The sequence below is a fragment of the Asparagus officinalis genome, chromosome 8 (assembly GCF_001876935.1).
Source record: "Asparagus officinalis chromosome 8, Aspof.V1, whole genome shotgun sequence".
Classification (NCBI taxonomy): Eukaryota; Viridiplantae; Streptophyta; class Magnoliopsida; order Asparagales; family Asparagaceae; genus Asparagus; species Asparagus officinalis.
In genome coordinates this window covers 10535131-10551868 of record NC_033801.1, presented here as the reverse complement: position 1 = coordinate 10551868, position 16738 = coordinate 10535131, and the positions used below count along the sequence as shown (strand labels likewise).

The 16738-nt window shown below is 38.1% G+C and overlaps 1 protein-coding gene across 2 annotated transcripts; it reads left to right on the top strand.

Annotated features, from left to right (window-relative positions):
• LOC109819683 (serine/threonine-protein kinase AFC3) lies at positions 4577-11340 on the top strand. 2 transcript variants are annotated; one of them, XM_020385499.1, is made up of 12 exons: positions 4577-4746; positions 4822-4912; positions 6405-6431; positions 6516-6669; positions 6760-6808; positions 7503-7617; positions 7756-7847; positions 7944-8091; positions 8931-8995; positions 9092-9189; positions 10746-10851; positions 11024-11340. In XM_020385499.1, the coding sequence occupies exons 1-12, from the start codon at positions 4678-4680 to the stop codon at positions 11162-11164; spliced, it is 1155 nt and encodes a 384-aa protein (XP_020241088.1). In that variant the 5' UTR covers positions 4577-4677; the 3' UTR covers positions 11165-11340. The 2 variants fall into 2 exon arrangements, with proteins under 2 accessions (XP_020241088.1, XP_020241089.1); XM_020385500.1 differs by lacking the exons at positions 4577-4746; positions 4822-4912; positions 6405-6431; positions 7503-7617 and having other exon boundaries at positions 6653-6669.

Genomic DNA, 16738 nt, shown 5'->3' with positions numbered 1-16738 from the left:
GGTGTATAGGGAGCAGTAACCTCATGAATAATACCGTGTTCTTGGCAATATTCAGTCATATGATTTGAGGTATACTCCCCCCCACGATCAGATCTTAGAATCTTGATCTTCCTGTCAAGTTGGTTCTCAGATTCAGCTTTGAACACCTTAAACCTATCTAAGACTTCATCTTTAGTTTTGAGAAGATAGGTGTAACAATATCTGGAGTGATCGTCTATAAAAGTCACAAAATATCTCCTACCCCCTCGGGTGAGAACTCGGTTAGAGTCACACACATCACTATGAATTAATTCGAGGGGTTCAGAGTTTCTAGTTATAGACTTGAAGGGTTTTTTAGTGTGTTTCCCTTGAACACAGATTTCACATTTAGATGAGGGATCATGAGAAGATTTAGGAATGAGGTTTAATTTACTCATTCTCTGCAAGGTTTGGAAATTAACATGTCCAAGTCGTCCATGCCAAACATCACAAGACTCAACAATTTGAATAACAGAAGACTCAGAAATTTCATTAGAACTGGAATTGATTACATTGAGTTTGAAAAGGCCATTACAGATAAAACCTTTTCCTATGAAAACATTACTCTTTGTAATCACAAATTTATTGGATTCTTTTACAATCCTATAACCAGCTCTAAGAAGAAGAGATTCACTAATCAGATTGCGACGGAGAGAAGGAACATGATAAACGCCTTGCAGATGAAGAACTTTCCCAGAAGTCATGGTGAGCTCTATACGTCCACTTCCTATTATTGAATTAGTGGAGTCATCTGCTAAGCTTATGCTTCCTCCACGTGATTCCTGATAATTTGAAAACCAAGAGCGGTCATTACAGACGTGGATATTTGCTCCGGAATCCAAATACCAATCAGTGGAAGAAGTTAGAGAATTTACAAGATGAGATGAAGAGGCTAACCTGAAGGAGGTTGGATTCATTTCAATCATATTAACTTTGTTGGATCCATTTCCTTTAGGGGCAGGTTTGGCCGGTTCCTTCTTCCGAAAGAAACAGTTGTGAGCCATGTGGTTGGTTCTACCACAGACAAAGCAGAACTTCTCATCAGACTTATGGCTGGAAGAATTGGGATTTGGTTTGAAGGAGGATTTGTTGAAAGATTGTTGATTTTTCTTGAATTTCTTCCCTTTGGGTTTGAAATTCTTAGATTTAGGCTTATCCTCTACCAAGTTTACTTTAGCTTTTGTTTCATTCTTGGTATTGGAATTTTGCCTATGCTGGTCTTCAATACGAATAGCCTTGAGGGCTTCAGTTAAGGTTAGATCTCCTTGCTTGTGTCGGAGATCTCCAGCAAATCTAGACCAGGAGGGAGGAAGTTTATCAATCAAACAGGAAACTTTATAATCGTCAGTAAAAGTGTTTCCTTTTGATTGGAGATGACGGAGGAAATCTAGGAATTCATGAATTTGTTCATTAATGGGCTTGTCATCAACCATTGTGAACTTATTGAATGAGGAGGAGGTGAAACGCAGAATTCCGGCATCATCATAGCCATATTCTGCTTCAAGAGCATTCCATAGTTCTTTTGCACTTTTGAACTCATAATATATGTCATAAAGGTTGTCTGCAAGTGCACTAAGAATCCTATGACAACAATGATAGTTGATTTCTTCTGGTTTCATAGAGCTAGAAAAGGAGCTAGCACCAGAACCAGAAGTGGAAGGAGCAGGTTGAGCAGGATCAGGAGTCAAAGGTTGAGAACCACTAGAAGATGACTCAGAAGTGTCAATAGCAGATAAAAGACCTAAGGTAGTAAGCCAGTATTTCATCTGATTAGCCCACCGTTTATAGTTAACACCGGTGAACTTCTCAGGTTTGACACTTTTTGAATGATCAGGAATTGCCATAAGTCCAATTTAAGTTTACTAGTCTAGGTAGATGTAATCTGATATAAAAAAGGATTTTGTCAATATTACTAGACCAGAAACTTAATTAAACCTGCTCTTAACCAAAAACTCTAAAAGTGAAAAGATTAAAGTTTTACTCGGGTAGTTTGGCCAGGTAAGGATAGTACTAGAGGTTGATCAATGATCGATTAAGTACCTCGTTTCTTGCAGAGCGCTTTACGCAACCCTTAAACCTTTCCTTAGACACCAACTAATCCAAGAAAACTTGAACCGGTTCACTTAAAGATTTTTTGTTTATGACAGATACTGAATTTGAGCACAGAAGCAGCAGAGAAATAATATTTTTTTTTTAACTAATTTAGATGCAACAAATTAAAACAATTAACTAATACAACAAATATATAAAATTCGGGTGAACAGTAAATTTTTTTTATTTTTATATATTTTTTTAATTAACTTAACAGCAAGAATTATTACTTAATCTTCTAGATTGCTGTCAAAAACAATAATAATATAAAACAAATTAAGGAGTTAGAAATTTCAGGCCTGATTGGGAGCAGTCGTGATATCACTGCCCTAGAAGATTAAGGACCCGCCTATCGCCCTGGCGTAGTTTGTCCTCTCTCCCCTAGTGGTAAAAACCCCCAGAATCGCCGGAATCGGCCGGCCTCTGCACTCGGGCGTGAGACACAGAGCTTATGCTCAGATGAAAACGGTTGCCCAGTAAAATGTAGCCGAAATTTCTTGGAGGTAAGAGAGTAGAGAAGAGAAGAGAGTTTAGAGATTTTCCTCTTCGTTGGTGTCATTCTGAATGAGCTCCAAGCCTCCTTTTATAGGTGATGAAAGGTGTAACCCCCGCTGAATCCAAGGGACCGTTACGCACGGTTAATGCTTCCGTTACCCGCATGCAGCCGTTACAAAATGTGTAAAACGTGCAAAAATGAAGGCTTGAGAAGCAAAAGGTGTGCGGCTGCGGCGTGCGGGCGAGGCGCGGCGTGGCGTGCGGGCGGGCGTGGCGAGGCGTGGCGTGGCGTGCGTGCGCGCGCGCGTGTGTGGTAGAATATATACCCTTTACTATTCATCTCATTTTCCGATGTGGGACTATTCACAAAGGCAAAATTGCCTTTTCATGAATAAGTTTCCAACATGTTTTGCAAACGTGATATTTTTTATTCAAAAGTTACCATATAATATTTATATGCTATTCTTATAGTTTTTTCTCTATTAAGTTTGTTGAATTCATTGTTAAATCTTTTAAAATTCTATTTTTGAAATAGAATTATGATTCATTTAAATTAGAATTTGGGTAGGTTTAATAGTAACTTAATAAATATTGATGGTTAAAAAGCTCCAAAATTAACATATGAATATTATATGAAAATTTTCAGATGAAAATTTTCACGTTTGCAAAATATAAAGTATCAAAGTACAAATTTTGACGAACTAAGGGTATATAAATGATATAAAGTACCACTAAGGGTATATAAGTGCTAAAGGAGTGAAACTATAAGGTATTTAAGTGCTATTTAGCTGGTATTCTAAGTGCTATTTGGCCTTTTTGCCCCCCTCGTTGCTTGTTGTGAGGATTAGGGCTGTGCAATCGGTCGGTCGGTTCGGTTTTTTGCCAAATTTGGCCAAACCAAACCGAACTGCCTATCATTCAAAACCGAAGCGAACTGATTCAAGTCGGTTCGGTTCGGTTCGAGTCGATTTGTTCAGTTTTCACTTAGGTACAAATGTTATGTCCAAATTCAATTTCACCTTTAATCTGTTGTTGAAGAAAGAAGTCTTTTACACTTTAATTTATTAAAATTCATAAACTATTAAATACTACTGATATTAGATGTAGAAATCAAAATCTTATTCCTACCAAAGATTACATAAATTTTTTTTAGAGAAAACTTACATAAAGAATTAAAGTGATCTCAATTCGATAGACAAAGTAAATAAAAACATGTAATAACTTGGATGTTGGGTATAGTTTCTATAAAATTATAAGTCTGATCCAAAGAGAAGGCTGATCCAAAAATGTATCAATTGAGGAGAAAAATCAGGAAAATGTTAGAATCAACATTATGGCTTAAGTTTCTTACCTCCAAAGTGGATTGGTCCAAAGTAGAAGAAGCGAACATGTAATAGAGAGGGATAGAGAACTAGGGAAAATGAAAAGCCCTATAATTGGAGAGGACACTATTGTTGGGGTATTTTATCGCTATCAGGTCGCGTGAGAGAAAAATATATCAAGCTGCAGAGAAATAACTCTGTATGAACTATAATGAGTCGGGTTTAAGTGGATGTAAATAGTAATTAGAATGACTGATACAATTCGGTCATTTCGGTCGGTTCGGGTTGAAAAAACTTCAGTTCGACCCGAACCGAACTCTAATAAAAACCGAACCGAGCTGTTAAATTTCGACCGGTTCGGTTTGAACCGAACTTTGCTCACCCTAGTGAGGATCAGGGTGTTTTTGGACCGGATTAGTGGGCGTCATTGAGCCAATCCATGTCTCCTTCCCCATAATTGAGCACGAACGGACTTTTAGTTGTCGGCAAAGAATTGGGCCTGCACTCTCGAAACCGACATGAGCCCATTTTCACCCATTGCTGACTCATCAAGCTAGCTGTGGTCCGCGTTAATGTATAAGGCACGGCAAACCCTAATCCCTCGCGCGAAAAAATCCACCCCGGCCCCCCCCGCCCCCACACGCCCACCCCCCCAAAAAAAAAAAAATCTCTTGCATCTTTTCTTGTCATAGTTCTAATCGCTTCACAGATCCAGCGTCCTCAACAAAATCTCTCAAAGAAACCCTAGAATATGGAGAATCTTCGAACGAGAAAGAGGCCTCGGCTCTCGTGGGACGTTGCCGCTGCCCCATCTCGAGAGGTTAGAAATTAGGGTTAGGGTTACGATTAGGATTTTGATATCTCTTGATTCTGAAGGAAAGTTGGATTCTTGTAGGGCGAACGACGAGGGGCGTCACCTCCGTTGCGTGCAGATGATAGGGATGGTCACTATGTTTTCAATCTTGGAGAAAATCTCACTCCTAGATGTAAGATTTCATCTTTCTTTTTGTTTTTAGTTTTGTATTTTTAGTACAAAATTTGTTTTTTTTGAGGAATTATTTAGCTGATGGTGAATTTACGTGCAATTTAAACTATTCAACTGTGGAACAAAATGTGGAGACGGTTGAGAATAATTGTCAAGTTCTTTAAGACATCGAGAGAGAAAGAGAACTCTTTAGTTATTATTTTCTTGAAAATGAGTCCGAAAAGAGGATTTTTGATATGGGCATTATGGATTGTCATTCTGGTCATGTTAGGTTTGGTTGTCTGTGACCAGAGCATTATGGATTGCACTTCCAGGTTCTGTAATTTTGTGCCGTTCAATATGCTGTAGATGTTATATAAAAATGTATTGAGAATTAATCTGAATAATAGGCATGCTTGCAATTTTGTTGCTGTCTAAATAAGGGAATGCTGCCTCGTTTACTGCAGTAATTTAAATTGTGAACCAACACTTATGTTGAGAAAAGAATTGTATTGCACTTCCAGGTTCTGTAATTTTGTGATGTTCTACATGTTGTAGATGTTATATAAAAATGTATTGAGAATTAATTTGAATAATGGTCATCTCTTGTAATTAACTTCTATAATCTAATTCCTTCAGTATTTTATAAATAGGAGCCATTTTTACTCATTTAATCAACTCAATATAAGAGCGTGTTTGGCAAAACGCTCAAAACTAGGCCAGGACTGATCCTGGCCCGGTGTGAGGTAAATTTGTTCTTTTTTGAACCAAGGGAGGGGTGATTCAAAAAAGAACAAGTTTTAAGCCTCTTTTTGGCCTAAAAGAAACTGGGCCAAAACTGGCCCAGTTTTAAGGGTTTGTCAAAACACACTAAGGTAGTCTGTAAAATATCAATCCTTGAAGAATAAGGGTGGCCAGTGCAGGATCTCCGACCATTGTCTTTGGGGAGGGTTAGATGCACGCAACCTTCCCCCTATATGCAGAGAGGTTGCTTTTGACATTGTAACCATTACCTCCAGGTGACAAGTAACAACTTTACAGTTGTGCTAGGGCTCACCCTCTCGAAGAATGCTAAACCAAATTTTAAATGTCAAATGGTATGTATATTCTTTAAATGAATAATGAGAATCCTTGTGACTAATTCTCTTAAAAAGATCCCAAAGATTTTCTGCACTACTTTTATTTGCTTCCACGTAACCTTTGGTCCCCTTAGAATATGCTTTTATCCTCTGATGGTACTAACTTATGAGATTGCATTTCTTTTCCTTATGATCTGCTGGCTGCTGCTTGTGTTCAACTCCTTTAATTCAATGCTCAAATGCTACATATATCAAGAAAGTGAATTGATCTCACATTTTGAATCAATTTTCATATTTTTGTTATTCATGCATAAAAGTTCTTTACATCTATTGGAAAAAAATTGCATTTGGTTGCATTTTTCTCGTAGTTTGCTAAGCTTGTGCTGTGTGCGACATGTTCAGAAAAATTATGCATTTATTCTTCTGTTCATGCAGATAAAATACTTAGCAAGATTGGAGAAGGTGCTTTCTCAAAACTTATCTCATTTGTGTAGATTCAATGCTGGTACTCTGTATTTATCTCTTAGCAAGACACCTATGCTGCAGGCACATTTGGTCGTGTTTTAGAATGTTGGGATCGTGAAACACGAGAATTTGTTGCTATAAAGGTAGTTAGGAGTATTCGCAAATACCGACATGCTGCAATGATTGAAATTGATGTCCTGAATAATCTTGCTAAGAATGACAAAGAGGGATCACGGTATGTCCATATGACGCAATTTGGTTCAATGATGCTTACAACTGGGTTTCATTCCACACATTATTCCATTTGTTTTCCTTTTTCATGCAGCTGTCTCCAAATACAAAGGTGGTTTGATTACCGGAATCATATATGCATTGTAAGTATTGGTTCTATTTTACTGATGTTTAGTTTCTACCATCTATCTTCTTGCAAATTATTCCTCACATTTTAGGTCTCCGAGTTTTATAGCCCAATGATTGCTCTGTTATGAATCATGAATGATTGCGCTGTTTCAATGATTGCATGTTGCCTTTTTTTTAATGAATATAGTCACCTGTTGATTGTGTCATTTGGTTGGCGCATATTATCTTTTGATTAAATGACTTTCTTTATAAATCGTGAATCTCTTTGAGGCAGTATGCAATATAAATGAGCCTTAGCTTAATCACATATCACCATCGTTATATGGCTTATTAACCTTTTGATGTCTGATAAAAGTTTAATGCTTCATTTAAGCAACTTCTCTCTTTATACGAAAATCTTGGGAAGAGGAGCAACTTGTTCCATGGAAATATTGTTAGTTTGTTAGGTATAAATAGATATATACCGGAGAAGAACTGGCTGAAGATAGTGGTCCTTGCTTTTCAACTGTTTGTACAGCCTGACATCTGAACCTGTATAATTCTGCATTAGCGCACCTAAAAACTATTTTAATATGAAGATATATCTAGGGATGTGGAAGCCGGTAGGTAATAATGCTTGATATCTTTTGGCATTATAGGGTTTGTTTGTGATGCTAGATAACTAAATATGAAACTTTTCTTTGGATGGAATTTCGATGATGTTATCAGGTGTGTGAGAGGCTTGGACCAAGCTTGTATGATTTTCTAAAGAGAAATAAATACAGCCCATTTCCTGTGGAACTTGTCCGGGAGTTTGGACGTCAGCTTTTGGAAGCTGTAGCATGTGTGTGGATCATTCTTGGTTTTTTTTTATTTTGTCCACTTTAACTTTCTTCACCTCTCTTGCAGTTCTTGTAGGCTTTCTTTTTTATGTAATGTGGTAGGCTTGACATTTTTCTTTCTCATGTCTCTTTTACCGTAGATATGCATGATTTACGACTTATTCACACTGATCTGAAGCCCGAAAACATTCTTCTAGTATCCTCTGAGTATATAAAGGTTCCCAGTCACAAGGTATTTGGTCTCTTGCAATTTTAGAAATCACGAGTTTTTTGCAATCAGGTGCATGGACTCAGCAGTTATTTTGAATGAATGCTTGAGATGATACAGAGGAAATCACAAGATGAGATGCAGTTCAGGTGCTTGCCTAAGTCAAGTGCCATAAAGCTGATTGATTTTGGTAGTACAGCTTTTGAGAACCAGGACCGTAGCTCCATTGTGTCAACACGGCATTACAGGGCCCCCGAGATTATTTTAGGTAAAAATTAGTTTTCTGAAAAATAAGTGTTAACTTGACTCTGAGATGCAGGTTATCAATATGAATATAGGTATCAGTTCAAGATGGCATTAAAAATTGTATTCCTTCTTTGAGCTTTGAATAAGTCTGGTGGATTCTGCATGTTTCCCTGTATAAGAGATCAAGAACTCGTCTGTGGCCATTTCTAGTGACCTTAGGAACTCGTTGTGTCTTTTGTTGATATGTAGATGTCAACTTCTGATCGTGATCTCATCTTTTGGGCCATTTGTTTCTAGTTATAGGTAATTATTGACTGTATGTATGGCAGCAGCTCATGGTTTGGGCTGGGCAACTCTTCTTTTCTAGCAATTTCCAGTTTTTCGTCTGGAGAGAATTTCTTTATCAACCTCTAGATTTTACTCTTATCAACTGATTTTTGCTGTCAAACCTGTGCCATTGCTGAGATGTCTGGTTGTTGACTGCAATTTGTCTACTAAGGGCCTTAACTGGACTCCATAATATTTATTCTCCATCTTGCATCGTATTGTATGCTGCACTACTAAGTGTGCCGTTCCTCCATGTATTGTGTTTCCTTGTCTGCTATAGAATGTTCTTTATTGTCATTTTTTAGCTTTAGTTTTTGAAATTTAGTGCAAGTTATAATGACCCGATTTCTATATGCACAGTTTACTTACTATTAAATAATTGAGTTCTCTTAATACTCTAAAAATACTTCTTTTGAGTGGCTTTTTATAGTTCTGGGCTGTTTGTGCGTCATTTTGATTATGTGACTATATCCTGAAATTTCATGTATTTGATTGGCATATTAAATCGAAGGTCGCACATTTCATTTGTTTCAGGGCTGGGTTGGAACTATCCTTGCGATTTATGGAGTATTGGTTGCATACTTGTCGAACTTTGTTCGGTCAGTCAATGAACTCGGTTGAATTGGTGTTTTGGATTATATATCAAGATCTTTTCTTGTACTCGGTAGAAATTTAACACTTTGTGATGGTTTCAGGGGGAAGCATTATTTCAAACCCATGAGAATCTAGAGCACTTGGCCATGATGGAGAGGGTTTTGGGACCAATACCTGAGCATATGATTAGAAATGCCAAGTAAGTGTTTCAGATGATCGGGGGGATCTGGTGCATTTTATTTGCATTCTGGTAGTGCTGCTAACCGATATTAGATTGGTGATGAATATGTTTCTTTCTATGTTGAAAAATACCTAAATTTTAAAGCAAGGAGGTATTTTTCCTTACAAAATACGGCGTCTTTAAAGCAGTTGAAACAAAGAGAAGTTTCAAAAATGACTTGCCAATATTTAATGATCAGAAATTGGCTTGTACCATCCCGTTTGACCGTTCTGGATCAACATGCTTGCCTGAATATTGGGGTTAAAAGCAATATGAATTTGGATAGAGACGTAAGTTAGTTGTAATTTGGAATGACAATAATTATAAATTAAGCATAAGCATCTAACTTTAAAAGATAAAACTACCACTGGCAATAGTATGAATAGAGGGTTTAGTTAGTTGTAAATTGGAACAAAAAGAATTATGAGCCGAGCATAAGCATCTAACTTTAAAAGATACACTACTAAAAAATTGTGAAGCTCCTGTCCCAGTAATAAATATATATGTTAATGCTTATATATCTTGTGCCATGGTATACTCCCAAATCCTCGTACCAAGTCATCCCCTTCTTTTTCAAACTCAAACCTTGATTCTGTTTCACGAGGCAATGCACAATGAATATAATAAAAAATGCTCCTGGAGCTGCATTTGCATTTCGCCTTGTTTTAGATTACCTTCTTTCTCAACAACCACTCCTCTTCACTCCAGACCACATACATACATCAGACACGCAGAAGAAAAAAGAATAAAGAGAGAAAAAGTCCCCACTCCTGAACCTTCCAGCCATATATTTGTAAAGCATAACTCTCCAACTGTTTAATTTCTTTCCAAGATTGTTATCTTGATCTACTTTTGTTGACCATCACCTCACTAACTTCTTAGTTCATTTCAGTCCTCATGCTTTATGGTTATGTGCCAGGAAAATAATCTTGCAGTTCAACAGAAATTGAGAGATCAGTTGAACTATAGTAGGATGTGAGGAGGCATTTTATAGGCCGATCCAGTAACACTTACCTGAATATTTTAATCCTGAGAGTAAAAGTGTCAATGGTCAAAACATCTTCAGTGGCCTTTGTAGATAATTAACCATTTTCCTGTTGGGCTGGTACACATTAGGCCTCAAGGAGTGCATTACATCAGGCTTGCATAGATTTAAAGAGCAATTGCATGGGACTTTGAGGTCATATCTCGTGCTCTATCTGGGATTAGCGTAGTGTTGTATTGGTGATTGGGCTCACTCGGCCCATACCATCAGGCTTTAATCAATTCATGCCATTGGTTGTGTTTTTGTGGAGATGAACCTAAACATGGGATGTAAACTAAACAGGGCTGTAATTTAGAACCCAAGTATGATAGAATGACCTATTCCAGGCATTCATATGACAAAATTTTGAACTGGCCTGAGTCCTTATTGAATCTCATGTGGACAATACAAACCCAAACTTATTGCAGACTTAATTACATTATTTTATTGGTGAGTGTTTGTATTGCGTCATCTCACAATATTTAATTACACTTTTCTATGGCAAGTGTAGTTGCTCTGCCGCAAAGTATTTCCGGCGAGGGTCAAGATTGAACTGGCCAGAAGGAGCCGTATCTAGAGAAAGCATTAGAGCTGTAAGGAAACTTGATCGTCTTAAGGTGTGCCTTCAGTCTTTTTAAGCTGCATAAATTTATCATAGTACGCATAATTGTCAGCTTCACCTATAGGATTAAATGAGCATAATTTTATATGCACATTAGTTTGATTTATGCTGCTTCTGATCCAATGACTCGATTAGCCAAAATCACTGATTTATTTCTCTCTCTTCAGGATCTAGTTCTACGGCATGTGGATTATTATTCAGGAGCTCTTTTAGCTGATTTATTGTATGGCCTTCTGAAATTTGAGCCATCAGAGCGCCTCGCAGCACGAGAAGCTCTCGACCATCCTTTCTTTAGAAATCCGGCATGAGAAACAAATGTTGTCATGGGTTTATAGATTTAGAACTAGTGTTAGGCAAAAACTGATTCAAGCTGGAGGCTGATATCAGTTCTGTACCCAAGTCTTTTTTTTACTCAACTTTTTTATTTAGCTGATGTAATGGTTCTAGAGAAAATAAGGTAATGTTTGCATGAGCTTTTTTCTTAGTTGTGGGCGCTTTAAGTATGTTTCATGTGTGTGCAGAAGAAAGGCCTCCTGCTGCTGATCTCTGACATATGTAGGGGGATAATTTGGAGCTGAGAACGAGCTTGCGCTGTGGCCGTCAAGGCTCTTGAGGATGGGGTAAAATTTGTGGAGCCTTTTTGCCTCTACCTACCAAATTTAACTTAATTATAAAATTTTCCTCCCAATCTATGTATTTTGTCAAGGTTGTCGAGGATGTGGTGAACTTTTGTTTTTTAGGGTTTTGCCTCTACCGCCCAAATCTACCCTAGTTGTAAAACTTTCCTCCCAATCTATATATTTGTTAATTTACTCGGTCCTCTTCCAATTGAGTTAAAATACCCTCTACTTGTCATTAATGAAATTAGCAAAAATTCAGATTTGAGGGGTAAATTTGCAAATGGGATTAGGGGTACGTGTTATAGGTATAAGCCCCTTTTTCAAAGATTTATGTGGGTTAAGTTGTTGCTTGTTGGGTTTTCGCCATAAATGGTGGCATCTGCTCTACGAAAGTTTCCTCTTATGATAGCATCAAGAGTTTCATGTGGAAGATGAGCTATTTTCCCTGAGGGAAACAAACAATCACCCATTTTAGTGCCTTGCTAACGAAAAATGTAGCTTTACCGACTCTCCACCCTTTTCGGTGGAGAACGTGTCTATAAATTGTACTTCAAAGGGAGAGAGAGGATTGGAGTAGGTGCTGTGCTAAAATGGAGGCTAGGTTTCACAAAACTACCATAAAAGGTACCTCGTTGTTTTTTCTTCTTCATAAAACTGCTTATTATAGGAAAATACCATAAAGTCTTGGGAAAATTGCTTCCAAGCCCCAAATTTTAAAAATCAGTGTGACTTAGCCCCTCCTACTTTTACCTATGTGTTGCACCCCCCAATTTTTGAAAAATTTGTACCCCAGCCCCTCCAGCTCACCTCTCCCCAAGTTTCAATGCATTTTACATCAAAATTCTAATTTTACCCTCAACAACCTGTCTTCTTTATTCTTCTCCTCCTCCACTCCCCCCTCTGCCCCCTCCCTCAACTCTCTCCTCCTCTCCTCCTCTCCGATCCCGTGACGGCGCCGGCTCCCTCTCTCGCGCCGAGATCCGCCGCTTGTTGGGGTTTTCTACTGGTCGATGATGACATTGGTGACGACTCCGCTGCCGTTCTCAGCTACGGACATTAACGACGACATCGACGACGAAGACGCCTCCTCGGCAACGAAGCCGCTAACTCCCTAACCCACTCCAGATCCAACTCCTATAAGCACACAATAGCCCCTTCCCCTATCCAAGCCAAGTCCGACCAACCTCAGCCCCAACCTCGCTGATTTATCACCGCCACCATAATACATTCCGTCCAAATGCACGCCACATGTTCGACCAAATGACTGAACACCATGCCTAACCCTTGCACCTCCCAATCTTTGAAATGTCAGATCAGCCTTTAGCTGACACTGCCTCCAACGTTACACCACCCACATTGTGTTACGAAGCCTCCCTACCCCAATGGAGCACCACCTACACCGCAGAGTTTGACGCAGAGGTGACGACCATTAGGTCGGTGATGGTCAACGAGTTGAATGAGATGGGGGCGACGACGCTATTCATTGCGGCGGAGAAGGGGTATTTGGATATTATGGTTGAGTTGTTGAGGTATACATATAGAGAGAGCTTGGTGAGGAGGAATGTGTTGGGGTTTGATTTGGTTGATCGTCAAAATAATTGAGAGGGGATGTGTTTGTGTTTGTGTGTGTGTTTATGCAGCAATTGTTGTAGGATTTTGGTGTGAATGTGAAGTGTTGAATTTTATCTACTATCCAACTCAGTGAAGAAAATGGCGATGAGGATGAAGTCAAAGGGCGGTAGATGAGGCTTATCGGGCTATTGAGTTTCGGATTTGTGTCGGATGGTATATCGGACAAGGAGATGATCGGCGATCGACGGTGGGTCCCGGCTGCTGGAGCATGATAGTTGGCGAGGGATGCAGGAGGGGCAAAAGGAAGAGGGCGGCGGATGTGAAACACTTTTGTAACGAACCAATCGCCACAACCGAGTAACTTGCAACGAACCGATCGCCGATTAATATGAGTTGCGAATGTGAAACACTTGTATGTATGAACTGAAATACTTTTGGGTGTATGTAATAGCTTTTGTATGTATCTAGTAGCTATGTATATGAATTTTGTATGTATCTAGTAGCTATGTATATGAACTGAAATACTTTTGTAGGGATGTGAACTATAATACAAATGTGATATAAAATTGATGCACAAATTTGTCCTATTAACTATTGAAATACTTATATATGTCATTAACTAAAATTGATGCACAAATTTGTCCTATTAACTATTGAAATACTTATATATGTCATTAACTATTGAAATACTTTTGTTAGCTTGTTAAGTTACTATGTTAGATTGTTAAGTTACACATGTAACATGTTAATTTTTCTTGGTAGCTTGTTAAGTTACACAGATAACATGTTAACTTTCGCAAGTAGATTGTTAAGCTACACAGATAACATGTTAACTGTTTTTGTTAACTTATTAAGTTACACAGATAACATGTTAACTTTTCTTGGTAGCTTATTAAGTTATACAGATAACATGTTAACTTTCGCAGTTAGATTGTTAAGTTACACAGATAACTTGTTAACTTTTTTTGTTAACTTGTTAAGTTACACATGTAACATGTTAACTTTCGCAGTTAGACTGTTAAGCTACACAGATAACATGTTAAATTTCCTTGGTAGCTTGTTAAGTTACACAGATAACATAAGTATATGCCCGCCTACAAAAAATGTGAACGTTGAGGATTTATATATGTCAATAGCTGTGTATATTTGTCCTATTAACTATTAAAATACTTATTTATGTAATTAGTTGTGTATATGAACGTTGAGAATTTACCTGTTATCTGTGGCGATCGGTTCATTACAAAAGTGTTCCACATCCCTTTGTCCCTCATCATCCCTCCAACTATCCTGCTCCAGCGGCGGGCCCCACCCTCTACTGTCGATCGCCGACCATCTCCGAGTTCGATATACCATTCGACACAGATCCGAAACCCAATAACCCGATAAGCCTCATCTACCTCCCTTTGACTTTATCCTTATCACCATTTTCTTCACTGAGTTGGATAGTAGATAAAATTCAACGCCACACACACACCAAAATCCTACAACAATTGCGGCACAAACAAACTCACACACAAACACAAACACACCCCCTCTCAATTATTTTGATGATCAACCAAATCAAACCCTAACTCATTCCTCCTCGCCAAGCTCTCTCTATACGTTTACCTCAACAACTCAACCACAATATCCAAATACCCCTTCTCCGCCACAATGAATAGCGTCGTCGCTCCCATCTCATTCAACTCGTTGACCATCGCCGACATGATGGTCGACACCTCTGCGTCAAACTCTGCGGTGTAGGTGGTGCACCATTGGGGTAGAGAGGCTTCGTAACACGATGTGGGTGGTGTAACGTTGGAGGCTGAGCGTCGGCTGAAGGTTGATGTGACATTTCAAAGATTGGGAGGTGCAAGGGTTGGACGTGGTGTTCAGTCATTAGGTCGAACATGTGACGTGCATTTGGGCGGAGTGTATTGTGGTGGCGGTGATAAATCAGCAAGGTTGGGGCTGAGGTTGGCCGGACTTGGCTTGGATAGGGGAAGGGGCTGCTGTGTGCTTATAGGAGTTGGATCTGGAGTGGGTTGGGGAGTTGGCAGCTTCGTTAGGAATGCTATTGAGGGTAAAGTTAGGATTTTGATGTAAAATACATTGAAACTTGAGGAGAGGTGAGCTGGAGGAGCTAGGGTACAATTTTTTTAATAATTGGAGGGTGCAACACATAGGTAAAAGTAGGAGGGACTAGGTCACACTGATTTTTATGATTTTTAAAATTTGGGGCTTGGAAACAATTTTCCCTAAAGTCTTACATTAACGAGAATTTATATTGTTGTACTATAAAGTTCGGCTTGGTTGCCACTAACGCCTCCTTTGGTACGCGAGAATGGACATAAGTGAGAATGGAATGGAAGAAGGAATGGAATGTATTGTATGCGGGGATGGAATGGTCATTCCCATTCTCATGTTTGGGTACTTTTGTAGAATGAGTCTAGAATGAAAATCTCGTTCTCATTCCCATGTTTGGTATCACTTGTCCACAAGTGAGAATGAAATCGCATTTTCTAATAATGTCCTTACAACAACATATATTTTTAATAAGATAAAAATAAACATTAATGATAATAACTAAACAATTTTATTTATGCATATGTTATACTAATTTCTGTGCATGTTATACTATTGCGCATGTTATCTCTCAAGTGTATGTTCTATTTATATTTTTTAAACAATACTCACTATTTCTTAGTCTTAAAAAATTAAAGAAAAATAAATAAAAGATTATCGCATCTTTCATAGGTCCAAAAAAAATATAAAGAATGATATCCACAGTTGATGCATATTGCATATGAAAAGGATGTCAGAATTACTAATGTGGAAATCAGTTGATTAATATGGGTATAATTAAAAAATAAATAACTGATTTGATTCTCTCTTGAATGGGAATGACCATTCCCTATCTTCTCACTTGGAATGCTCATTCCCACAAAAAGTAAGAATGGTCATTCCCTGGGAATGGTCATTCCAACATCTAAAAAGTTGGTTTGTTTGGTATGAAGGAATGAGAAGTGAGAATGCCATTCCATTCCACCTCATTCCCGCCTACCAAACGAGGCCTAATATTCTTTATAATATTCTCACTTCCTGGTCACATGTTTATTTTAAATGCCATCTAGCCATATTGAGTCCAATAGTTACAACTTTATCACCATGGGGCGTTTATTTTCGATGAAGGACGATCTCGTCCTTTGGGTAAGATTTATTAGAGTTTATCAAATTCAAATGGCGAATAATTCAGGGTATATATTTCCTCTGGTTTGTGACTAAGGGTATATAAGTGCATTTATGCGAAACTATAGGATATTTAAGCGCAATTAAGCAGAAAGTTCATGGTAGTTTTTTTGACAGAAACATAAGGTTCATGAATTCATGACTTTTGTGACTTAATTTAAAAGTCAGGATGTTTTTACAAAACATAAATAAAAAGTTCATGATATTTATTTATGGGCAGTTATTTAAAAGTTCGTGGTACTTTTCTATGAATTTTAGAGTTTATTATATTTTTCTCGTAACAGTAACAGCTAGAACTATTTAAGAAATTCAAGGACAAGTTGTTACCTTCTACTGCACCCAAGAATTTTTCCTAATCGTCCGGCTTTTAAGATTCTTAAGATCAGTCAATTAAGCATCTTTATTATTAATAAGTAACAATAATGCGAATTCCAAGGTCACCAATATCGTGAAGAGCTACAT